General features: G+C 46.6%; 1 protein-coding gene across 1 annotated transcript in view; it reads right to left on the bottom strand.

Annotated features, from left to right (window-relative positions):
* PHF8 (PHD finger protein 8) overlaps positions 1 to 27,253 on the bottom strand; it is a 113,949-nt gene that overhangs the window by 61,812 nt on the left and 24,884 nt on the right. The window contains exons 13-16 of the mRNA XM_082263831.1: positions 24,424 to 24,539; positions 13,333 to 13,523; positions 1,917 to 2,002; positions 1,714 to 1,841 (exon numbers count right to left, since the gene is read on the bottom strand). Coding sequence (XP_082119957.1) covers positions 1,714 to 1,841; positions 1,917 to 2,002; positions 13,333 to 13,523; positions 24,424 to 24,539 — 521 coding nt within the window. The remainder of the gene's footprint in view (positions 1 to 1,713; positions 1,842 to 1,916; positions 2,003 to 13,332; positions 13,524 to 24,423; positions 24,540 to 27,253) is intronic.

Here is a 27,253-nt window from a genome sequence, read left to right as displayed (position 1 = left end):
CCATGATACAATGCAGGCAGCCCCCTCTATATCATACAATACAGCCCCCCCCCCCATGATACAATGCAGGCAGCCCCTCCATATCATACAATACAGCCCCCCCATGATACAATGCAGGCAGCCCCCTCTATATCATACAATACAGCCCCCCCCCCCATGATACAATGCAGGCAGCCCCCTCCATATCATACAATACAGCCCCCCCCCTCCATGATACAATGCAGGCAGCCCCCTCTATATCATACAATACAGCCCCCCCCCCCATGATACAATGCAGGCAGCCCCCTCCATATCATACAATACAGCCCCCCCCCCCAATATCATACAATGCAGCCCCCCATGTATGAAGAGTGAGGCCAGTGTCCGGGTGGGGGAGTGTACTGTGTTGTCTGTGTGAGGGGTGGGAGAGGACGGGACACACATCATCTCACCTTGCATGCTGTCCTCGGCATGTGATGGGGGATGGGAGACTGTCCGGTGTCCAGCAATCTGCTTCTGCCAGAAGTTGAACACGGAGCAGAGGGGGGGGGGCGTCTGGAGAGGCACAAGCCCAGCTCCCTGAGTGTGATTGGAGATCGGCTCCTGATCTTCTTCAAGCAGAAATCAGCTGGAGGGGCGGAGACCGGAGGGCAGTGAGCGCCGAGCTGGATCCCCAGGATTCTATGGAGGGCACTTCTGGCGCCCCGACTATTCTAATGTGCGCTCTAGACAAGTGGTGTGTGCTGCCTGGGGCTCGCTTGCTGTAGCGCTCAGGCGGCACAGCATGAGGAGTGCCACACCGGCCGGTCCACTACTGATTCGGGGTGCAGAATGGCGGCGCCCCCTGTTAAGCTGCGCCCTAGGCAGCTGCCTTAGTCGCCTTACTGGTAGCGCCGGCCCTGATGACATTGAAACAATATTTTAACGTGTGGCCTGTAAGTCATCTATGAATGTGATCTGGGTGGCTGCAACTAAATCTCTCTACAAAATCAAAGTATGCGCTAACCCCTCCATACTGCTATGCCTCTGACTAGGACACAGACATTTGTCCTTGTTGCTGGTCTGATAGCCAGCTTTTGCACTCTAGATTGGAAGCAGGGAGATTAGGACTTTGTCTTTTGTTCACCAATTTACTTTCCGCTTTGCATGCATCCAGAAGTGTTCGGTAATGAGCACTTATGGGTTTAAAACAATTCTGTCACCAAAAAGACAAAACCTTTGTTACTTGTTTAAAAAAAAAAAAAAAAACATTTAAATCCTTTTTCAAGTGTTCAGGTCTACGAACACGATTTCATTTAGTTCTCATAATCTGAAGTTCTCTGGAAAATCAACATAGGAGATGACCTCAGAGCCACTGCAGACATAGCAGTGATGTGGAGGTCAGAAGAAATAAGTGAGAGCTGTGGGGAACCTGGGAGATAATTCCCAGAAAGGTCATTTCCCAGAGAACTGAAGATGAACTATTACTATTAGAGTGCATCAAGACAGGATGTGGCTGCAAAGAGGCTGCTGGTGATCAGCAGACCTTCGATACAACAAAATATATATTTAAAAAAAATAAAAATAAAAAAAATAAAAAGGGCTGTAAAGACTGTATTTCTTTTAAAAAATAAAAAACAACACATAACACGAAAATTACACCACAATGCTCTTGCAATTATCCAGTTAGGAGTTCACATCATCTTTAAAAATATTCATAGAGATTATTAAAGAAACCTAATTATTTTTACTTACTCCATTTCAGAGTATTCTGGGCCTCCAACCTGTCTGCTGGCTTTAAGAAGGTCCAATATACCCCCACTGCTGGCTCCAAGTTGGTCTCCATCAGCTTCTCCCATTTCTTCATCTGTGGTGTAGTCTTCCTGTTAGCAGCATAGATGATTTAATGTGATGTGATTTTACAAGCCATAAATTTAAAAGTCGTGTACTTCACCAACCTCTACATCAAACTCCAGCTCTCCTGGTTCTCGCACTCTGTTAGGGTCTGAGCATGGCTTTGCACGTGGAAGCTTACGCGGGAATTCTGGAGAAAGCAGTGAAGTGAAAAGTGAAATAACTGAGTGTACATGAAGGATCAGTCCTCTCAAATTATTAATATATATATATATATATATATATATATATATATATATATATATATACACACATACACACATATACATACATACACACACACACACAGTATTTTCCAGCGTATAAGACGACCCCCCTAATTTTCAAGTTATACGGCTTTACTCGCCGTATAAGACTACCCCCCTATCGAAGCAAGGCAACACCATTGAAAAACAGATTTCTCAACGATCTCCAAGGTGCCCTAGTACTGTAATACATGTAATCTCTCATAATATCTCCAAGGTACCCTAAGTATTATCAGTAGATGTAGTCTCAAGACACTGGCTGTGCGGGAATCCTGTACTGGTATACTGTATGTACTGTAGCTTCGGCTACATACAGTGTACCGAGCTATTCTATTATTGAATGCAAAGCCTGCTCGGATAGGCAGAGTCAGAGAGGCGGGCTGATGTTACTCCGCCAATCCGAGCAGGACCTGCATTCAATAATAAAATACATCGCTCTCCCGGATTGGCTCAGCGCGGTACACTGTATGTAGCCGAAGCTACGGTACATACAGTATACCGGTACAGGATTCCCACACAGCCAGCGTCTTGAGAGATTACATCTACCAGTAATACTTATGTTACCTTGGAAATATTATACTCAGCGTATAAGACGACCCCCCATTTTTGGGGGGTTTTTTGAGGTTCAAAAGTAGTCTTCTATGCCAGAAAATACAGTATATAAAAAATTTTAAGTGAATTCTCATCTTTCAGTTACAAAGCAGGAGTGGAAGGAATGGACTTAGAAGGGTGCTCATCAGCGTCCTTGCAGTCCATTGAGAACTACAAGCCATCTGTGGAAGCTAAAGACAGGACTTGTAGTTTATGCACTCATAGGCTCCTGTGAAACCCTGCACAGCTACGCCATTTTTAACTACCTCAATACTGGGCACTTAAACCCCCTTCCTTCCCAGACCAATTTTCAGCTTTTAGAGCTGTTGCATTTTGAATGACAATTGCGTGGTCATGCAACACTGTACCTAAACCAAATTTATGTCATTTTTTTCCCCACAAATAGAGCTTTCTTTTGGTGGTATTTGATCACCGCAAGGTTTTTTCTTTTTTGGTGCACAAATAAAAAAAGACTGAAAAGTTTGGAAAAAAAAAAAAATTTTTTTGTTTAGGTTATAAAATTTTGTAAATAGAGACGTTTTTTCCTGCACTGATGACGCCGCACTGACAGGCACTGATGAGGAGACACTGATGGGGTGGCACTGATATGCAGCACTGATGGGCACTGATAGGCAGCGCTGATGGGCACCGATAGGCAGCACTGATCGGCGGCACTTATGGGCACTGATAGGTGGCACTGATGGGCAATGATAGGCAGCACTGGTGGGCAATAATTGGCACTGGTGGGCGGCACTGATAGATGGCAATAACGGGCACTGGTGGGCAATCACAGGGCTCTCCTGCCGAGTCTTGTTGCTCTGTGTCCTAGGGACACAGGCACATCGAGATCGCGCCGCTGCGCGTGCCCGCGGCGGCGCGATCTCTCTCCTTCTGAAGGACGTTCCGGAACGTCCGATCAGAAGGACGAGACTCCCACCCGGCTGTATATCTACAATGGCCAGGGTGGGAGGTGGTTAAAAATGTGACAGCGGGCGTGGGGGACAGAACCCCTACCCGCTGTCACAGTGGGTGGGAGCAGGTCACCAGCTGGAAAATGTTACATATACACCTGAAATACTTGTATAACGTGCTAAAGGTGAACGGGGGGGAGATTTACTAAACTGGTGCACTAAGAATCAGGTGCAGCTGTGCATAGTAACCTATCATTTTCTAACTCCAGCTTGTTCAATTAAGCTTTGACAATAAGACCCCGTTCACATCAGCGCGATTTGCAATGTCTAATCGCATGCCAAATCGCAACCTATTGCCAGCAACGGCACTGTCCCAATCAGAGCGACGCCGACTTTGCAGTGCCGCACCAATTTCCAAAAGTAGTCCCTGCAGTACTTTTGGGGGCAATTTCAATAGCCATATGTGCATGAACCCGCTCAGGTGTCTTTCAAATCGCCCCCGAAGTCGCAATGAAAAATTGGATTTTTGCCTTACCGTAAAAACCTTTTCTCTGAAGTTCGTTGACAGACACAGTCTTGGATCTTCTTAACAGTAGGGTTATACTGCCCCCTACAGGAGTAGGGCACTAGGCAGGAAAAAAGTTCTGGCTATGCCTATGGGCAGTCCCAGGGATATACCCTCTCTCCCTGCTATAGGTTGTCAGTTTTGTATCAAAGCAGTGTCAGAAAAAAACAATACCAACCCAACAGACGGATGCTGTCTCTGTTCTTCATAACAGTAGGGTCGTCTCAAAGCTGTGCCTTAAAGATATGGGGTGGGAACAGCAGAAAATGATTCCTCAAGGCTGAAACATAGCCAAACAGGCAACAGAGGACTCATCAGAACAACTAGATGACAACCACCTGAAAAAAAACATTAAACACCCTCAAGGGAGACTAAAAACACCCTTAAACAGCAGCCAGCAAAGCTTTGCGGCCAAAGGAGGCATCTGCAGATGCCAGCACATCCACCTTATAAAACTTTGTAAAGGTATGAACAGACGACCAGGTAGCCGCCTTGCAAACCTGAAGCACAGATGCCTGATGGCGAAAGGCCCAGGAAGCACTAAACGCCCAAGTAGAATGGGCCTTAAGGGTCAGGTTCCACCTTTCCCTGTTATTTGAATAAGCCTGCACAACAGTCTGTCTGATCCATCTGGCAATAGTTGCAGCAGATGCAGGTAGCCCTTTCCTTGATCCATCCTTGAGCACAAAGAGCGAATCCGACTTCCGAAAAGATTCAGAAGTCACCAAGTACACCCCGATTGCCCGAACCACATCCAAGGTATATAGTGCAAATTCCTTGGAATGTTGAGGCTTAGGACACAAGGAGGGCAACACAATGTCCTCATAAGTGTAAACTGTAAACCACCTTCGGAAGGAAGGAGGGATCCCGACGAAGCACCACTTTACACACAAAGCACAAAGAACGCCGCCGCCAGTTCCGACACCCTGCACGCAGAAGTAATAGTCACCAAGAAGGCCACCTTTTGGGATAAGGTAAGCAGGGGAATATCCCGAATATTTTCAAAGGGAGGCTTCTGGAGAACCCACTTCACCAAATTATAGGTCCCAAGGAGGCAACGGAGGTTGCACCAGCGGTGCCAAGTGTCGCACCCCCTGGATAAAGTTACACACAAAGGAATGGGCGGCTAGTGGCCTCTGGAAGAAAACTGCCAAGGCCAAGACCTGATCCTTGATAGTACTCAAGACTAATTTTTGATCAACTCCCCATTGAAGGAAGGCCAAGATCCAAGCCATCGAGTAAGAGCAAGGGGGAACCCCAATAGACTCACACCACGCAATATACGACTGTGATGAACGCTTATTTGCTGGGACGTTCGCCATGGGCTACTGGAGGTGTGTGGAGGCCAGACTCCTGCCCACGGACTATGGGCCCTGGCTTGTAGGGGAGTGAACCTCTGTGTGGGGGTATATGCTGGAGGCCCATGGGAGTGGTGTTGCTTTGGACTCGCGTCCATGTCACCCCAAGATACAGACTCTGAGACTGGGATCCATGTTACAGGCCTGAAGCTGCTTGTTGCAGCAGAGGACTTCTCCACACAATTTGAGACTAAAGAGATGCTAATGACGTCAAACTCAACTATTGTCTACTGTGGGGATGTGTATGTATGTGTGACACTTATAGTAAGGCGTTTTGAAAACGAAGACGGGCAGTCTGCGAGCCTACGTCTTCTGCTTTTATCTGTTTAGAGGTGGTTTTGTTTTGGGGGCTTGTTGTTTGTTAAGTTAATTTTGATAATGTTGCAGTATCATTCACCTATTGTCTCTTTTCAGATGGCCAAGGTATGTTGACTATGTTCTGTATGCAATTGCATTTGCATATGATAATGAAAGCAAACACATGAGACTGTATATATTGGAAGGGAGTTGTTGAACAAGGTGTCTTGTTTTACCCTTCATCGAGGCTGATGTTTGGGGGAATTGAGGGGCCAGGTCACCATCACATGAGATTCTGGAGACATAAGACAGAAATACTTGGTCAAAGTATTGGGGATCTGTTACGACGACTTCCACGTACGTTGATAGATCTTTCTAGAAGTTGCTTTTCGCTCTTTAAGCAGAGTGGGAATCACTGAAGCAGACAATCCTCTGTCCTTCCGCAACTGGCTTTCAACAGCCAAGCCGTTAAAGCCAGCGACTGTAAATCAGGATGGAAGATCGGCCCTTGAGACAATAGATCCTCCCTGACAGGAAGTCACCAAGGAACGTCCGTGTACCATGCTCGGCGAGGCCAGTCCGGAGCCACAAGGTTGACTGGAATCCCTTCCATCTCGATCCTGCGAAGAAGTCTTGGCAGAAACAAGAGGGGGGAAAAGCATAAATCAGCTGATACTGACCCCACTGAGCCACCAGCGTGTCTGTGGCGTCTGCCAGAGGGCCCCGAGATCGAACCACAAACCTCTGCACTTTCCTATTGATCCGAGACGCCAATAGATCTACTTCTAGAGTGCCCCAACGAAGGAACAGCTGCTGGAACACCTCCGAGTGGAGAGACCATTCCCCTGGATCCAAGGTCTGCCGACTGAGGTAACCAACCTGCCAATTTTCCACTACTGGAATGGTGAACGGCGGAAAGAGCTGGAACAGAGGGTTCCGCGCATCGAAGGATGCTCGCCACCTCTAAGGCCGCAAGGACACCCTTGGTGACATAAGCCACAGCCGTGGCATTGTCCGATTGAATGCGCACTGGACAGCCTTGAAGATACTACGTCCACTGGACTAGGCAAAGCCTGATCGCTCTCAGCTCCAGAACAATGATTGGTAACCTGGATTCTTCCAGAGACCAGACCCCTTGAGCAAAAAGCTTGTCTAGAACTCCCCACCCGGACAGACTGGCATCCGTGGTGATCACTGACCAATATAAGGCGGGGGGGGGGGGGGGGGAAGGGTTTTCCTAGATGGAGCGTCAGGAACCGAAGCCACCATATCAGGGACCCCCTGGTCCCCTGGCTCAGCTAGATAAGGTTGTCCAAAGAATTTGGATGTTTGTTCCATTTGAGAAGGATTTCCTTGTGGAGGATTGTGTGGAAATTAGCAAAAGGGACTACCTCGAAGGACAACACCATCAGACCCAGAACTCGCATACAAGTCCAAAGGAATGACCATTTACTGGACAGCAATAACTGAATCGCAGACTGGAGCTTTTGAAGTTTTTCCAGGGGAAGAATCCAAAGTCAGGCCCAGATAGTCCATTCTCATGGAAGGACCCAGGGATGACTTCTGAAGATTCAGAATACACCCAAACTCCTCCAGAGTTCTCATGGTGATCTCCAAGATACGTCACCAGCACTGTGGGAGACATGGAGAAGTAGATCGTCCAGGTAACCCAAGACAGATATTCCCGGCTGGCATAACAACGCCAGGACCGGAGCCAACACCTTTGTGAAGCCCCGAGGAGCAGAGGCGAGACCAAAGGGCAACGCCACAAACTGATAGGGATCCTCTCCCATGGCAAAATGAAGAAACCGTTGACGTCCTGCACATATCGAAATGTGAGGATAGGCATCTTTGATGTCTATGGAAGCCAGGAAATTCCCCTGATGTAGGGAAGCCACCACCGTGCAAATGGATTCCATCTTGAATTTCTGAACTCGCACGAAGCAATTCAGTGCCTTTAGGTCCAGGACTGGACACACCTTGCCTTCCTTCCTGGGGACGGTAAACAGGTTTGAGTAAAAAGCCCTGAAAAAGTTCAGAAGATGGACCAGGAACTAATACTCCTTGACGTATCAGGTCCAGTACCACCCCAAGGAGAGCCTGTAAGCGATCCGGGGACAGTCATACATTGAAAGGAAAAAACCTTACTGGCAGGATAGATCGAAACTCGATCTTGTAACCAGACTGTATCACCTCGTGAACCCACTTGTTTTTGTATCCGGGATAGTCACAGGTCTGGGAACCGGCAAAGACGTCCCCCCCACCCCACATACGGGTGAGGGCGCACCTTCATGCTAAAGGGGTCTTATCTGCAGGTCTAGAGAAACCCGATTTCTGTTTGCCAGACCAGGGTTGCTTGGAGCCACCCCGAGGAGGCCTTGAAGGACTTTGATCCTTTATCACTTGTCCCTGAGGGACGAAAAAAAACTGTGTGCGCTGGAAAGGAGAGACCCACTCTATGAGAGTCCTTACGCTTGTTAGTCTGTGGGAGAAAGGTACTCCTATCCCCTGTAAGACCTTTGATAATGTCATCAGGGGTAGCCCCAAACAGGCAATAACCTTGAAAAGGTAGATCAGTCAAGGCCTTCCTTGAGGTCTGATCCACAGACCAGCATTTTAGCCAAAGTATACGCTGGAGGACCACCGCCGAAACCGACAGTCGGGCCAATATCGGAGCCGCATCCAGTGAGGCATCGCAAACAAATTGCAGACCCTGCAGCAAGTGGTTGGTCAGCTCCGCAAAAGGCAGGGGAGAGTTGTACCCCTCCACATCACGGCATAGCAACTTAGCCCATTCAGTCAAGGTTTGTGACACAAGGGCAATAGTAAACACCGGTCTTAGTGCAGACCTTGCCAGTGAGTACATATTGCGGGCCACAGACTCCGCCTTTCTATCCGCCAGATCCTTAAAGGACCTGGGATCATGGCAGCTTTATTCAGTCTGGAGACCGGAGGGTCTACCGTAGGTGGCACAGTCCACTTTTCAATAAAGGACTCCTCAAAGGGGTAGCATCTAACAATCCGCTTAGGCACCCCAGGGGGACGCTTTGGGCAGTCCCATTCTTTTTTTACCAGGTTGTCAAAATACGCGGGAAGGAGGAAACCTTTGCCGCTCTGGATGACTTGTAAGTGCCAAACGTAACCTGCATCTCACAGCTGCGTCCTCCATTTTTAGGGTCTCACGTATGGAAACAAAAAGTGCGTCCACCAGCGCCTTTCCTTGCGTGGTGGCAGAGGGAGGGGCATCATCCTCACTATCAGAGGAGAAAGGGAGCGAGGTAGTAGACCCAGCAGGGAGACCCAAGTCTGCGGTGGATGAATCCGATACATCATATGAGGAAATGGTAGGCTTTTATTTGGCACCTCGCCCCTTACAGGCCACCTCCAACCGGGACACAAAGGGGAAGGAAAGGGAGAGGGAGGGGGAGAGAGGGAGAGGGAGAGAGAGACCCCATGCTCTCGACCTGCACCAGGAAGGCCCAGAACGTCTGAACAGCGTCAGTGTCTGCAAGGATCTTGATCAGCAGAGAAAAACCTGAGAATGACCCACGTCTACGACGGGGCTACTTGCCCTTGGCAGCCAGCGGAAGAAGAGTACTCTTCCCCCGTGAGACCCTTAATGATGTCATCCAAGAAATTATAGTATATAGTCAGTATTCCAAGGGTACTCCAAACAGGCAATCCCCTACAAGGGGGAGATCAGACAAGGCATTCATAGAAGTCTGGTCTGCAGACTAGTATTTCAGCCAGATAATATGACCAAAAGACCACTGCTGATACAGACAGCCGAGAAATCAAAGGAGCTGCATCCGAGAGGCATTACAGATAAACTGTAGCCCCTGTACCAACTGATCCACCAGCACCGCAAGACAGGGGGAAGCAGCTTCCCCTCCAGGTCCCGGCGTAAACGTTTAGCCCGCTTGGTTAGACCTTTGCGACAGCAGGGCAATAGTAAATGCATGGTGCATCCACCAGCGCCTTTTCATGCGTGGCTAGAGGAGCAGAGGAATCATCCTCACTATCTGAGCACTCAGGGTGCGTGGTCGCAGACTGTGTGCCTATAGCTGAGAGTGGGTATATATACTCCCTGGGACTACCCATAGGCGTAGTCAAGCTTTTTCCTGCTTAGAGTCCTACTCCAGTAGGGGGCAGTATAACCCAATGGTTACGAAGAATCAGGAGCTGTGGCCATTAATTAACGAAAAAGAAATGAGGGTTAGAAATCCTTTGAGTTCAGCTAAACTTGCACGATTACAAACCTGCATTCAAATGTGTTTAAACCTAGATACTAATTGGTTACTATGCAGAGCTGCTGTGTGCACCAGTTTTAATAACACTCCTCCAATAGGTCTCTCCTCACAGATTTCTTAAACTATACAGTGTGATTTTTCTCATTCACTGATTGGCACTAATGAGGGTACACTAATAGAAAACACTGGGGGGAACTGTAGACACTGCACTGAATATCAGTGTAGATTCTCCCTTTTAGAGAAGCCAGTTATCGGCACTCTTCTCCGTTCCTTATGCCGTCAGCATGAGGATAAGAGTGCCGATGACAGGCTTCAATTTACCTTCGTGATAAGCTGCAATTGGACACAGCTGATCACGGGGTAGTGAGCCACCCATTGGCTCTTTACCCCGATCCGTGATCAGCGGTGTCCTCCAAAAAACTGATCACAGACTGCGCCGCACAGCGGGCACACGCAATCATGGGAGGCAGTCATATGACAACCTCCTAGAACTAACGTCCGCGCTCTAGCTGCCATTTGACCATAGCGCAGTCGGCAAGTAGTTAAGATGTGGGGAAGCTCATGGGTGTCACATCACTGGCGGGGAGGAGAGCACAGTCCCACTTTTACAAATCTAAAAGTAAAAAACAAAAAGACAGTAGATCAAATTAACCAAATCTAGTTGTAAAATCCAGCTATAGGCACACTAAGTGATATCAACTTGGTCACAAATAACTAAATATACTGTGCTAAACAAAAGTAATTATAGTGCAAAGAAGCTACTTAACATTAAAAAAAAAAAAAAAAAAAATTTATTGTTTTCACAATGAGGAACAACTTTGTGATTTACACTTCATCAAAGACAGCTGACAACTTTGTTAACCACAAAACGACCGCCCACCACAGTTTTAGTAGTAGTACTAAGTCGCTCGCGCTCATGAGACTTTAGGGGGCAAGCGCGCGCCGCCGGCGTGCTCCCGCCCCGCTCGTTAGCTGGGGAGCCAGTGGGTGTGACCGGCGTCTCTGATGGCTGCCGGCCACTCGCGATCTCCTGCAGCTGAGAGAGAAGGACACATGGCTGATGTAAACACAGCTGTCTGCCATTCTCCCTGAAGTGATCACAGAGGCTATGTGATCCTGCTATATAGGATCGCATGTCTCTGTGATTATTTCACAATCCACGCCCCGACAGTTAGAATCACGCCCCTAGGGACACATTTAACCCCTTCCCTGCCAGTGTCATTTTTACAGTAACCGTGCATATTTTTAGCACTGATTACTGTATGTCACTGGTACCCCCAAAAAGTATCAAAGATGTCAGTTAGGGGTGTGATCTGTCCGCCGCAATGTCTCAGTCCCGCAAACAAACAAAAAAAAAAAAAAAAAAAAAAAAGAAAGAAAGAAAAAAAAACGCAGATCGCCGCCATTACTAGTAGTAATAAAGAAAAAAAAAAAAAAACCCCAATAAAAAATTACAAATCTTTCCTGTAGTTTAACGCAATAACCAATCAAAATATGCTTATTGCAATTTTTTTTACCAAAACTATGTAGCAGAAAACAAATTGGCCTAAAATGTTAAATGTTGATTTCTCCTTTTTTTTGTTGAGAATTTCATAGAAAAGAATGTGAAAAATAGTAATTTTTTCAAATTTGCAGCTTTTTGTTTAAAGCGCAAAAAAATATCGCACAGGTGATCAAATACCACCAAAAGAAAGCTCTATTTGTAGGAAAAAAAGGATGTCAATTTATATTGGGTACAGCATCGCACGACTGCGCAATTGTAAAGTAACAGTGCTGAATCGCAAAATAGGGCCTGGTCATTGAGCAGCCAAATCCTCCGGGGCTAAAGTGGTTAAATAAAGCGATGACTTGGGCGTCTCCAATCCTTTGAGAATGTCATATTTGATGAAACCGGTCACAGTGGGGCCACAAACGTCATTGGCATCTAGGAGGTATCTTTTTTTTTTTTTTTTTTTTTTTTTTTTTTTTATGTGATTATACAGCACATGTGCCTTTCTTCTATGTAGGTGTAGTTTCTAGTTTTTAATAAAATTGTGGTATCTGGATCACATTATGTGGAGCATGGGTCTCCTTTAATGCTTTTTTTGAGTAGCTAGTGAAAGGGAGTTTGGCAGCAAAGGAAATCCTGTCAACCGGCCCTGGGCATTCTTCTTACCCTAATGTGATAACAATCTGACATCTTTGGGTGGCCTTGCTCTATCAAGTTGCATGTCCTACAGTGTGCCAGGGAGCTTCTATTCATGCGCATTATGACCTTTCCATTAATTTAGGAGGTCATGGAACTCTGGTATGCCTCCATACATTTTTGGTGACAGCTGTTTATGCTGGTAAAAGATGCACTGATTTAATTTCTCTGTGAAAATGGGATAAATCAAATGGATTTTGAGCTACAAGTGGATATTTTGTCACTTTTATATGTTTTACATATTTTTTCAATGTTAAACAGCTTCTTTGGTATTACAAATCTACTGTCCCACGGTTTACATTTTCTTTTCCCAGGGTCTAAGGATGATGAGCATATCTAAGGAGGGGGAGCTTTTATACAACCTGACTGAATACCAAACCTGGGGAAAGGGAAGCTCTATTCTTAATGACTTGGACTGTAAAAAATTGAGTGTGCAGTCTGGGAGGGAGAGAAGCTTCAGTTTAGGAAAGCAATACTGAGAGAAATAAGTTAGCCACTTTTACTGATCACATGAAAATGTCAGCTACCGCCTTATGCTTGCCAAGTAGCTTCAATACTCACTGACATGCAGACAGATCCAGAAAGTCAAAGCTTTAAATCTGTCTTTTCTGGTTCAGCAACTCAGAAGCTACAAAGGTCAGTAAAACAGCAAAGTCAAGAGTTCTGTAATTGCAGCCTGTATGTTCATCTAAATAAAGTGGTCATGCAAAGAAATTCCATAGCACAAAAACGGGCAGGATTCAATCTCCCACTTTGCTTACTACTACTATTCAAAAGCCCTATAAGGAGATATCCCCCCACTCTTGGCAATGACAAACTGAGCTACAATATTCACTAGCATAAGCGTACTTTCTTTGCACTGCCATGACAAAATTCATGGTCAGAAATTATTTATCTGCCTTGTCCTAAACCTCCATAGAAAAATATAAAGATCTCACACGGTAGTGACACTCTTAGCTCTGACCAAGTATTTAGGAAGCACACGATTAAAATTTTGTATTAATATACATGAAAATGTGATATGTCATATCTAGAAAAATAATTTCACTGGTTCATACTATGCAGCTTCCTTTTAGGGAGGATAAGCTTGCGCTCCTTTCGTGGCGTCTCATCAATTTGCAAGTCGTCGTCTGAGTCCATCAGGAAAGGGTCACCAGGTGACAGATCGGGATCCACTGGTTCACTTTTTGTATTCTTGTTGGCAAAGGCCTGAGGCCTACCTCCAGCTCCAACACAAACCTTCTTCCCACTGCATGAGAGGGCATAGAAAAAAAAAAAAAAAAATGGGATTTTTGACTTACTGTAAAATTCATTTCTCCGATGATGTTCACTGACTGACACAGCTCCTGATTTTCTTAACCATTGGGTTATAATGCCCCCTACAGGAGTAGGACACTAGGCAGAAAAAAAAAAAAAAAAAAGTCTGGCTATGCCTATGGGCAGTCCCAGGGGGTATACTCCCTCTTCCTGCTATAGGTACTCAGTTTTCTTACAAGCAGTGTCAGAAGAATTACAACTCCACAGAGGGGTGGGTGCTGTGTCTGTCAATGAACATCAAAAAATCCCATTTTCTCTTTCGTTCATTGACAGACACAGCTCCTGATCCTTCTTAACCATTGGGACATCCCAAAGCAGTGTTAAACATGAGGGGTGGGAACAGCAAAAAAGACATTCCCCAAGGCCAACTATAGTCAACCAGGCAAACAGAAGCTTAACCAAAACTGGAGCTCACCTGAAAAAACAATACACCCTCAAAGAGGATCAAGCAAAACCTAGCGGCCAAAGAAAGCATCTGCAGATGCCAACACATCCACTTTATAGAACTTTGTGAAAGTGTGCACAGACAACCAGGTGGCCACCTTGCATACCTGTGTCACTGACGCCTGATGACGGAAGGCCCAGGAGGCACTGGGCGCCCCAGTAGAGTGCGCCTTGACAGGGAAAGGAGTAACCTGACCCTTGATGAAATAGGCCTGAACCACCGTCTGCCTGATCCATGTGAAAATGGTTGCACAGGAAGTGGACAACCCTTTCCAAGGCCCATCCATAAGTACAAATAGTGAGTCTGACTTCCTAAAAGACTCCGTAGCTGCCAGGTACACCCTAAATAGCCCTGACCACATCCAAAGCATGCAAAGCAATTTCGTTCAGATGTTTTGGCCTGGGGCACAGGAAGGCAACATGTCTTCATTCAAATGACAAATCTGACAAAACCTTTGGAAGGAACGACGGACAGGGACGAAGTACCACCTTATCTCTGTGAATCAAGTAAGATGAACAACAGGATAATGAAGCCAATTCCGACACCCCGCGCGCAGAAGTGATAGCCACCAAGAAGGCCACCTTCTGGGACTGTGTAAGCAGTGGAATCTCCTGAAGATTCTCAAAATTGAGGCTTCTGAAGGCTTCTAAGAGCACCAAATTGAGGTCCAAAGGCGGCACCCGAGACAGCACCGGAGGGGCCAAGTGCTCAACTCTCAAAAGAAAGGTACGCACCAGGGAGTGCGAGGTCGAGGGCCGTTGAAAGAAGACCGCTAAGACCGACAACTGACCCTTAACTCAAGGCCAAGGCCTTGACTCAAGGCCAGTGTCTACTCAACCCCCCCATTGAAGGAAGGCCAAGATCCGAGCCACCGAGAAAAAGCGAGGATGAACCCCAAGACAGTCACACCAAGCAATGCACGTCTTCTTCCACGTACAATGGTAGATCTTCTTAGGAGTAGATTTCCTAGCTTTTAACAGCATTAGAATCACTGACTCAGACAAACCTCTATCCATCAGCACCTGACATACAACAGCCAAGCTGTCAAAGCCAGCGACTGTAAAGCAGGATGGATGGAAGATTGGTCCTTGGGACAGCAGATCCTCCCTGAGAGAAAGTCTCCAAGGCGACCAGCCGTACCAGATCAGTGTACCAAGCCCGACAAAGCCAGTCCGGAGCCAGCAAGATGACAGGAATCCCTTGTGCACCGATCCTGCGTAGAAGTCTTGGCAGGAGCTTGAGAGGAGGGAAGGCGTAAATCAGATACTGACCCCATGGGGCAACTAGCACGTCTGCGGCGTCCGCCAGAGGATACCATGATTATGTCACAAACCTATGCACCTTTCTGTTGAACCGAGATGCCAACGGATCCATCTCGGGGACTCCCCACCGGAAACACAACTGACGAAACACCTCCGGATGAAGGGACCACTCCCCTTGGTTCAATGCCTGCCGACTTGAGATAATCCGCCTGCCAGTTTTTCACCCTGGGAATGTGTACGATGGTGAGGGCTGGAACGAACCCTTCTGCCCATCTTAGAATACCAGCTACCTCCAGGACACTTTTTGTGCCCCCCTGGTGATTGACACAGGCCATGGCCATGGCATTGTCCAATTGAATGTGCACTGGACATCCCTGAAGACGATCCGTCCAATGGTCCAGGCACAGTCTGATCGCTCGGAGTTCCAAGACATTGATCGGTTGTCTGGACTCCACCAGAGTTCAGAGCCCCTGAGCTGAATTTCTGCCGAGGATGCCTCCCCAGCTGGAAAGGCTGGCATCCATGGTAACCACTGTCCATTACAAGGGAAGAAAAGATTTGCCCAGCTGAAGCCCCGGAGAACGAAGCCACCATATAGGACTCCTTCAATCCCTGGCTGAGCTGATGCGATTGTCCAGAGACTGCGGAGTCTTGTCCCATTTGGCCAGAATCTCCCTTTGCATGGACCTCAAATGGAACCGCCTCAAAGTAGACATCATCAGGCCCAGCAACCGCATGCAATTCCGGAGGGATGACCATTTGCTTGACAGCAGGAGACGAATCGCAGCCTGCAATTTCTGGAGCTTGTCCAGAGGAAGGAGCACTCTGGCTAAGGCAGAGTCCAGAGTCAATAGAGAATATGGTGCAGCGCTAGATATGCAATAAGGATCAACAATTAAAATTGAATACAATCCATAGAACTATTAAAACAATCCATGGAAATGGGATAAAATATGCACAGAAAGTCCCAATATGTAAGAGTTGATAAGTTCATTCATGTAAAAACAGCCCAGAGAAAGTGCACGGTGCAATGTCCTAATCCAAAGAGTGCTCACACACTGTGAAAATTCTCCACCGGTATTGCTAGCCTCTCACCCGAAAGCTGCAATACAAACAGCATAGGTTGTAACCACACACTGGCATCTGAAGACATGCACTCGGACCAGGTACAGCCACCAAGACTTGGTGGCTGTACCTGGTCCGAGTGCATGTCTTCAGAAGCCAGTGTGTGGTTACAACCTATGTGGTTTGTATTGCAGCTTTCAGGTGAGAGGCTAGCAATACCGGTGGAGGTCCTTATTGCATATCTAGCGCTGCACCATATTCTCCATTGTTTCCATTTTGGTGTTGTTTATTGTACCAAGGTGTTCAGCAGCTTTGATTTTACCTATTTATGCTTGCGCCGATATATTTTTCTGGTCACTTTATTCAAGAGTCCAGAGTCAGACCCAGCTAGTCCAGCTTTGTGGACGGAACCAGAGCAGACTTCTGAAAGTTCAGAATCCAGCCGAACTCCCTCAGAGTTGGTATGGTGATTTCCAGGTCTTCTGCCAGAGCAGTGAGAGGCCCGAAGAGCAGAGGCGAGACCAAAGGGTAAAGCCACAAACTGATTATGCTCTTCTAATGGAAAAGCAGAGGAAGCGCTGGTGAACAGCACATATTGGAATGTGAAGGTAAGCATCCTTGATGTCTATAGAAGCAAGAAAATCTCCCTGATGCAGGGATGCCACCACCGTGCGAATGGACGAAACCCTGAACTTCTGCACCTGCACAAAGCAGTTCAGCGTCTTGAGGTCCAGGATTTGAAGCACCTTGCCTTCCTTCCTGGTAACTGTAAACAGGTTTGAGTAAACACCATGAAAAACATTCTCAAGTCAGAAGTGGGAAAATCACCGCTTGAAGTAACAGGTCTTGTACCGCCCCAAACAGACCCTGTAAGCAGTTCGGGGACAGGCGCAGGTTGAAAGGAAAGAACCTTGCCGGGAGACAACAGAGAAACTCGATCTTGTAGCCGATTGGCTAAATTACTTGTGAACCCACTTGTCTTGTACCAGGGAAGTCCACGGGTCCAGAAACCAGCGATGATGTCCCCCCCCCCTCCTTCATGCAGAAGGAGCCTTGTCCGCGGGTATTGAGAAGTCTGCTCTCGGCCAGACTAGGTTCATTTGGATCCTCCAGAGGAGGCCCTGAAAGGCTTTAAGCTTTTGTCAGTCCACCCAGAGGGACGAAAAAAAAACAAACAGTTAGGTACCTGGTAACTTTTTCTAAGAAGTTTTTCAGGGCAGCACCTGAGAGATAGGCTCCTCCCACCTGAAGAAAACACATTAGTCCACCATTATAAAAAAAGTCAGTCACACCTTCAGCCTCCGTAATATCAAAGTACTGAAGGACCGCCTCAGTAAGCTCTTTGAATAATCAAAGCCCCTTTACTAATATTGTTTAGGGCGGGAACTGATGCTGCTCTGGAAGACTTCTTAGAAAAAGAGTTACCAGGTACCTAACTCTGTTTTCTCTAATCGTCTTCCAGGGCAGCACCTGACAGGATGTCTCAAGCAATACTTTCAAATGATTAATGATGCCCAAGCCCTGGTTGAGTGGGCTGTGACCCTGCTCAGCGGGGGCGAGGTCTAGTGCTTGGTAAGCTGTTTGAAAAGCAAGCTATCGTGCTTTTCGAAGTCAACCTCCCTTTGTTCACTCCTGCATGGAGGATGAATAGCGTGGTTGCTTTACGCCAGGGATATGCAAACTGTGGCCCTCCAGCTGTTACAAAACTACAAATCCCATCATGCCTGTGCCTCTGGGTGTCATGCTTGTGGCTGTCAGAGTCTTGCTATGCCTCATGGGACTTGAAGTTCTGCAACATCTGGGGGGCCACAGTTTGCATATCCCTGCTTTACGCCATGCTTTAGTTCTTTCGAGGTAAACCATCAGGATCTTCCTTACATCTAGCTTGTTAAGAGTGACTCTTTTCATGCTAATCATAAAATTTGGAAGGAAGGGAATAACGACCTCCTGGGTTCTGTGGAAGGTGTAAGACTTTTGGTAGGAAAGAAGGATATGGTGTGAGAATAATTTTATCTGCCAGAATTAAACAGTAAGGTTCCATCATGGATAGAGCCTGAATTCCTCTGACTATTCCTGCTGATACCAGCACCACCAGGGATACTGTTTTTAGTGTGAGGTATTTATCCGAACTATCCTCCAGTGGTTCGAAGGGTGCCAGGAGGAATCCCTTGAGTACCATGGCGAGGTCCCATGTTGGAGTTCTGCTGCACCTTATGGGTGTGGCTTTGGTTAATGAGAGCAGCAATCTTTTTAGGAGTGTGTCTTCCGCCAGCCTAATATCTAGGTGGGAAGATAGGGCTGCCACTTGAACCTTTAAAGTGTTAAGCAAAAAACCCTTGTCCGCTCTTTCCTTCAAAAAAGTACTAAGATTCCCGGAATAGCCCCTTTGACGGGTACCTTGTGCTCTCGTCCCAGAGGACAAAACTTTCTCACTTTCTCATAAATGGGTCTAGTCACCATTTTTTTGCTGGCTAAGATTGTGTCAATCACCCTGTTAAGCAGACCTTTGTTCTGCCACCATGTCCTTTCAGGCACCAGGCCAAGTACCTCATGACCTTGTGTCTCAGGTGGCTGATCCACCCTTGCGACAGGAAGTTTGTTATGCCTAGAAGTATTAGATGAGGCTGCATGCAGAGTTTGTGTGACTGAAGCAAGACTCCCTCTGGCACGGTCCTGTATGGGATTTCAGGGACAGCAGCGGCTTTACTCTGTCCACGCTCAGCCCCTTCAAGCAAGCTATGCTTTTTTGTATACTGGCATTTTGTTCGCCTGCCAATTCTCAGAAAAGCAGCTCATCAAGACCTGGTCCTAGCCCCATGACTAGCTGTATTAGATGTCATAAGACTTAGGACCTTAGCTGTAAGCAGATCCTGGGTATTGATGAGGTGGCGACCAGCAGAGCTATGTATGGAAGACGTGGGAGGGGAAACCGATCTTACCACCACCAACCTTAGGCATCTTGGGTAGTTCAGTACATGGTAATGCACCTCCTGCTGATCCACTGTTGCTTGGAATATACTTAGGTACTCGGTAGGGATGAGAAAGGAAAGCCCTATCAAAATGAAAGTAGCCTACCGCTAACGAGCCAGGGAGAAACTACATTTTCCCGATTTCCTCCCCTGGCGGTCGAAGAGCCGCCCCACAACAGCCCCCCCCCCCCGCCCGAGGACCGTCTGTTTTTTGTTCTATGGGACAGATGGCTTGAGGACAAATTCCTCTTTGCTGGGGTTGTTTTGTTGTGTCCAGTGCATTTTTGGACCCATCTTATCGAACCCTCTAGGTTGGCGAAAGGTTGTTTTCCCCTATTTTTTTTGGTTTGAGGAAATTTCTTGTTTTTGGCTGCAGTTCTGTCCAACAGTTTCCAGGTCGGGTCTGAACAGTAAATCGCCTGTAAAGGGGATGCCGCATAATCTGTTTTGGAGGTGATGTCTCCTTCCCATGACTTCAGCCACAGACCTCTCCTAGCTGAATTAATTAGGCCAGTGGTTCTGGCTGATCTCCTTACGGTTTCTGCAGATGCGTTCGCCAGGAAAGTTGCCGCTCCGGTTAAGAGTGGGAATGTTTTTAACCAGTTCCTCTATTGGGCTGTCTCCCTCCAGCAGTTCTTGCAGCTGTGTCAGCCAGACCAAAAGGGTCCTGGCCATGCAGGTGGATGCTATGGCTGGATTAAGATTTGCAGCAGCGACTTCCCAAGCTGTTTTTAGAAGTGCCTCCATTTATTCATCGGATCTCAGAGTTACGGGAGTCGTCAAAAGCTAGGTCAGTTTTGTTAGCGATTCTGGTGAGTGAGGCATCCACCCTGGGGCATTTAGCCCAGGGTTTAGTATCCTCCTCTGTGAACCTGCGTTTAATTGCAGCTGGGGCACAAAGGGGACCAATTGTGCTTTTAATCTCCCTTTTGAAAGAATTAGGCAATTCTTTGAGGAACCCGTGACTCTGGCCACCATTTTATCGATGCATTTCTGGCATAGGGGTTTTCTCCATTCTTGAGGAAACTTGTGACCGCAAGAGGTTTTTAACCCCAGTGAAATTGTAAATACCGGCCTCAGTGCCGAACAAGCCAGAGTGTATATTTTGCAGTCCACAGCCTCCGCCTTCCTGTCAGCCGGATCCTTAAAGGCCAGGGACTTTTCAACCAGAATCATAGTTGCCTTGTTCAATCTGAAAACCGGAGGGTCAACTTCTTAAGAAGGGACTCCTCATAGGGGTATCGCCTAGCAAAACGCTTATGGACCCCAAGGGGAAGCTTTGGTCATCCCCACTCCTTAGCGACAATTCTGTCAAAATAGGCAGGAAAAGGAAACCTCTTTCCAGCTCTGGAAAGTTTGCGAGTGCCAAAGGGTACCTGCGCCTCTATCGCAGCTGCATCCTCTATCTTTAATGTCCCACACATAGATACAATTGGGGCTTCCACCAGCGCCTTTTCGTGCGCGGTTGCAGATGTGAAGGAATCGTCCTGTCTGTGACCACGTGCCCTAAATCCTCAGATAGCAAGAGCAGGGAGACCCACGTCCAGGGTGGCCAAATCAGATCCAGGATCTGACGAGACAGATGAGGCAGACGAAGGCGGGGGGAGCTTTTTGCTAGCCCGTCGCCTGAAAACCACCACCACCTGGGACACAAAAGGACTCCAAGACTGCAGTCAGTGCATCGATGGATGGTTGGGACCCAGAGGGCCCCGTAGCCTCAGTGAAGGGATCAGGTGGGGAGATGTGCTCCAAAGACTCCATGAGTCACAAGGGAGACCCACAAAGTGTAAAACACTGCAAAGGGAGAACCCCCTCCACGCTGTCAGCACCACTCAGTCGCCAGGCACAAAGCGATCCTCAGCAGAGGGAGAGGACCCACCAGGCTCACCACCCAGCACAATCCACGTGTGGCTATCATGAAGTAAAAAGATCCAGGAATCAGCACCCATCGCCAAAATTGCCACACTCAGGGCTCCACTGTCATGGCTGCAGCTATTTTCAATAGTAAACCATGCAAAATGGCCATCAGACTACACAAACATGGCCGCTGTGCATTTGGGCACACAGGCTACAACAAAATCGCGGCACCACGTGGCCCCCCAAGGACGCAGGAGGGATCCCTGGGCCTAAAGGACAGACCTAGGTAGGACGGGGGAGCCCTAGCAGGAGCTCCCACCAGGTACAACGACTCCCTCACAAAGCCCATTGTCTGTTCGCTGGCGGGACACCTCCCCGCCCCCATCGCCAGCATAGCGACCTGCCCCAACCCCAGGAGGTGGACGAAAACACCCACACAGCCCCAGCATAAGTGAAAAGGGGAGTGCCTGACAGGAAGGAGGGGAACCTGGGGGTCTGAGTGTCCCAAGGAGGGGCCCACATCCACCCTAAAACCCTTCAGGGGGAGAAGGGGGGACAGCTACTCACCATACCAGGAACCAAGCGGGCACCGCTCCAGACAGAACCTCTCGCCATCCTTAATCGGGGTTTTGGCTGTCAGCCAGGAGGAACACTGCAACTCGGGGCCAAGATCCCGGTCATATGCAACCTCGCAAGGCGTTTAACAGGCCAGCCCTCAACCAGTGGGGCTACGTTGCAGCCGACCTAGCACAGAGCTGAGGTCTGCGTGCATTCGCTGGTTAGACTAGGGTGACCACTGGATCTACATTATCCAGCCCGTAGCCCAGTCCAGCAGTTGACTGTAGATCTCACAGGAGAAAAAACATTTAAAAGAAAAAAGTGCCAGGACCAGAGATCCCAGCAAGGAACTAGGTCCTTTCTCCTGACAAGGAACAGAAAAAAAAAAAAAAAAACCCACTGAGTACCTATAGCAGAGAGGGCGTATACCCCCTGGGACTGCCCATAGGAGTAGCCAGACTTTTTTTCTGCCTAGTGTCCTACTACTGTCGGGGGGGGGGGGGGGGGGGCGATATAACAATGGTTAAGAAGATCAGGAGCTGTGTCCAGTCAATGAACGAAAGAGAAATTAATGTTCTACATACCAACAAAGCATTAAAATGACAACATATCCAACATATGCTATTCTGCCATTAAATAAATGTGCCAGGCCTACCATATTGTAAAATTTATGATGCTGCCGCCATTTCAAGAAAAATATCTTTTGTGTATACAGTGGATATAAAAAGTCTACACAGCCCTGTTAAGTCAGGTTTCTGTGGTGTAAACAAATGAGACAAAGAAATCATTCCAGAAATTTTTCCACCTTTAATGTGACCTATAAACTGTACAACTCAGTTGAAAAACAAACTGAAATCTTTTAGGGGGGGGGGGGGGGGAGTAAAAATAAAAAATTTAAATAATGTGGTTGCATAAGTGTGCACACCCTCATAACTGGGGATGCAGCTGTGTTCAGAATTAAGCAATCAACATTCAAACTCATGTTAAATATAAGTCAGTACACACCTGCCATCATTTAAAGTGCCTAGAGTTCAGCTGTTCTAGTAGGTCTTTCCTGATATTTTCTTAGTCGCATCCTACAGCAAAAGCCATGGTCTGCAGAGAGCTTCCAAAGCATCAGAGGAATCGCATTGTTAAAAGGTATCAGTCAGGAGAATGGTACAAAATAATTTCCAAAGGCATTAGATATACCATGGAAGACAGTAAAGACAGTCATCAAGTGGAGAAAATATGGCACAACAGCGACATTACCAAGAACTGGATGTCCCTCCACAATTGATGAAAAGACGAGAAGAAAAATGGTCAAGGAGGCTGCCAAGAGGAATACAGCAACATTAAGGGCGCTGCAGGAATATCTGGCAAGTACTGGCTGTGTGGCACATGTGACAACAATCTCCAATATCCTTCATATGTCTGGGCTACGGGGTAGAGTGACAAGACGGAAGCCTTTTCTTACGAAGTAAAACATCCAAGCCCGGCTACATTTTGCAAAAACACATCTGAAGTTTCCCAAAAGCATGCGGGAAAATGTGTTATGATGTGATGAAACCAAGATTGAACTTTTTAGCCATAATTCCAAAAGATATACGTTTGCCGCAAAAACACTGCACATCACCAAAAGAACACCATACCCACAGTGAAGCATGGTGGTGGCAGCATCATGCTTTGGGATTATTTTTCTTCAGCTGGAACAGGGGCCTTAGTCAAGGTCGAGGGAATTATGAACAGTTCCAAATATCAGTCAATATTGGCACAAAACCTTCAGGTTTCTGCTAGAAAGCTGAACATGAAGAGGAACTTAATCTTTCAGCGTGACAACAACCCAAAATATACATCCAAATCAACAAAGGAATGGCTTCACCAGAAGAAGATTAAAGTTTTGGAATGACCCAGCCAGAGCCCAGACCTTAATCTGATAAATCTGTGGGGTGATGTGAAGAGGGCTGTGCACAGGAAATGCCCCCGCAATCTGACAGATTTGGAGTGTTTTTGCAAAGAAGAGTGGGCAAATATTGCCAAGTCAAGATGTGCCATGCTCACTCATTCCCAAAAAGACTGAGTGCAGTAATAAATTAAAAGGTGCTTCAACAAAGTATTAGTTTAAGGGTGTGCACACTTTATGCAAACATATTTTAGTTTTTATTTTTACTGCCCTCCACCTAAAAGATTTCAGTTTGTTCAACTGAGTTGTACAGTCTATAGATCACAATAAAGGTGGAAAAAGTTCTAAAATTATTTATCTTGGTCTCATTTTTTTTACATCACAGAATCCTGACATTTTAAAAAGGGGTGTGTAGACTTTTAATATCCACTGTATATTTTCTTTTTAAGATTCAGATTGAAAACTTTATTTTGCTTGGTAAACTACCCTCCTGTTACCTACTGTAACTCTAAACTCAAAATGGAACATGGGACTATAGCAGAAATGCCCTTACCAACTAATCTGTCTCAGCACAGCTGATCTCAGATAAAGCCTGACCCTTCCAACAACCTTCTTTTACACAACAGATATAAATAAGCGCTGTGCTTTAAATCACTAAACGCGCTTCATGAGTGCACAATGTTGATCTGTTTCCTGGACAGCTAAATGCTTTTTGCAACTAAACTACATTTTCACAGTTTTAAGGGGAATTATTCTTCAGCAGACAAAAAAAAAAAAAAAAAAAAATCACTCACCTTAGATTACCATTGGCCAAAACTAATTGCAGTTTACTGTCTGACAATTCTGAATCCAGTAGACAGCCATCAGGCTTCTCATCAATTTCATCTAAAATATCATCATCATCATCCACCTGTATTCAAAGATAGGCAAATGAGTTAGGGAAAAAAAAAAAAAATAAAAAAATGGTGACGGGGGCACACACATTTCAATTTGAATTACTTTTTAAGGGCTTAGCCAGCCTACAAGAATTAGGGGAGATTTGTTAGCAACTAGACCATAGAATTCCAATACATTAGATACAGGCAGGGGCTACCAGTACAAATTCATTTGCAGAATTCTGGGCTAACACTAACCAGTTTTAACACTGCCCATTTCTACCATCTATATTAACTAACCTGTAGAACAAAGATGCATATACTCACTTATTTGCAGGGCGCTTCTGTCCGGTGAGATGACCGGCACCCCTGTATCAGCTAACGGTGGCTTCAGGGGAGACAAGGAACCGCCGACAATGGATAGACCATAGTAAACCTGTGGGTGAAATCACCACTCAGGCATTCCAGCCATTGAGGAGTGCTCTCTACTCTCCTCCGTAGTTGGCACTTGCTGACACAGGAGAGATCACATGACTGGATGGGAGCGCCATGCAAATATATGCATCTTTTCTCTACATGTTAGTTAGTATTGGTGGCAAAAGGGTAGTTGGGAGCAGTTTTAAGATTAGTTTGCGATAACCCAGAACTACACCTTAAGCATTGTATTCGTGAACTAGAAAACGTACAATTTCCAGGCAAATTGTGTGAAGTGTTCTTGCCGCCACTCTCCAGGTGGAGTGGGCAGAGTAAATATGTGTGTGTGGGAGTGGCAGCAGTTTGTGTGGTGGTTCCTATGGCAACTCACTCTACAGCAAGGGCAGAGAAAAGTGGTTAAAAAACAAACTGCTCCAACTTGCTCACTTCACTGGCGGTTGCCATCTTCAAACGGTTGTAGTTTAAAAATTATAGATACTACAGGGAAGAGCTTAATATTGTGAGAACAACAAGACCTGACACTTTTGGAGGGACCAGTGACATTGCTACAGTAATCAGTGCTAAAAATATGCACCGTTACTGTAATAATGACACTGGCAGGGAAGGGGTTAACCCTGTGGGTGATCAAGGGGTTAAATGTAAGCCTAGGGGAGTAATTCTAACTGTGGGTGGGGGTTGGGCTTGTGAAATGACCATATAGAGAGATATGATCCTATATATCAGGATCGCATGGTCTCTGATCATCTCAGGGAGAAGGACAGACAGCTGTGTTTACATCAGCCGTCTGTCCTTCTGTCAGCTGGGAGAGATCGCAAATGGCCGGCGGCCATTGGAGGCGCCCGACACTCGTGCCAGCTTTCCCGCTGACGAGCGGGGGCGAGAGTGCTGCCGGCGGCACACACTCGCCCCAAGCTACTCCCAGGCGAGCGCCGTACATGTACGGGACTTTGCCTAGGAGAGCTAGCCTGCCGCAGTACATCTAAAGTAAAGTGGTTAAGTAACTGCTGTCCAAATTAAATGTGATAACTGCTACAATAACTGATTGGTCATTTGTGGTTATCTGCGGTTGATACAGAATTTAATCTTCAAACAGAAAAATGCTAATCTTTATTGCCTACCATGATTATCACATTTCAGCAAAGAATTCCTTCTGGAAACTGGAGTCAAAATGGACTATAAAGGTTACCAAAATCCCATCCTGACAGGAGTAAGGCTCAAGGATTTTGATTTTAATTCTGCCATAGCTTCAGTAGGTCAGGCTACAAACTTTGCAAAATCCTTTAGCTTTCTATAATACTGGGCCTATTGTGCAAGCCAAAGACTGCCAACTCTGCCCATCAAAGTCTTCTTACTGATACTTGAAGAGTACATGACAAAGGCCTGTCCCCACTCTATTGTGCATGCCAACAGTATTTAGAAGTAAAGGATTCATTATTGATTTGTGCTCAATAATCTCTCCTGGAAGAACAGCAAGTCTAATAAGGAGGTTAAGGGAGAAGTAGGGCCAAAGCTCTTTTGCCCCTACTTCTCCTGTATGTCAAATGAGCACACTTCGTTGTGTGCTTCTATGACCTGTATTCATCCAACAGCGGGATAAAGCCGGCAGCACTTAAACCAGTCCAGACTCCGGAGAGATCCTGACTTTAATGTTGGGGTCCACCCAGGTGCCTGAGCCAGCCGCTCCCACCCCCTCCACAGCCCAGCAGTCCGGTGAGTGCTGGAGGGGCAGAGTAGAGGGCCACTAACAGTCACAGGCTATCTACTCACTAAAAGAACCAAGAACTGAGCGATCAGCGCTTTGGTCGCTCAGTTCTCAGAGCAGAGGAGACAGGAGACAGATACTGCATTCACGTAGGTATGCATGTTTGTTTTTTTCAAAACTCACACTTCTCTTATTCATCATAACCACTCCTCATTACAAGCTTCAGTCAAAATGACTGTAACAAGTTTTAGCGAACTTGTTCTTCAAAAACACAGTACCACTGATTTTCAGCTTTGCCCTAAATTTCTTTCAATGTGTAGCCCTACCCAGACATACGAATAAATGAAGTCACTGTGCACAGTTCAGCTATTGCTTTTCTATACAAAAGGCAGTGCCAGAGAGAGCTGAAAGTATTTTAACTATGTGGGCGACACTGAAGGGGGAAGCTTTAAAGGACTATTGCTGTAGTATGTAGAACAGAGGTTCTCCTTTAAATAAAACCTACTTTTAGAGAATTCGTGGGCTCTCCATGTTATACACACACACACACACACGTTTTCTTCCTTGGCATGAACTGCTTGTTTACTGTATGAATTTAATTCGGGCCACTAG

The sequence above is a fragment of the Pelophylax lessonae genome (assembly GCF_965119305.1).
Source record: "Pelophylax lessonae genome assembly, chromosome: 7".
Taxonomy (NCBI): Eukaryota; Metazoa; Chordata; class Amphibia; order Anura; family Ranidae; genus Pelophylax; species Pelophylax lessonae.
The sequence above is the reverse complement of the archived record's forward strand: the minus strand, read 5'-3'. Positions and strand labels throughout refer to the sequence as shown.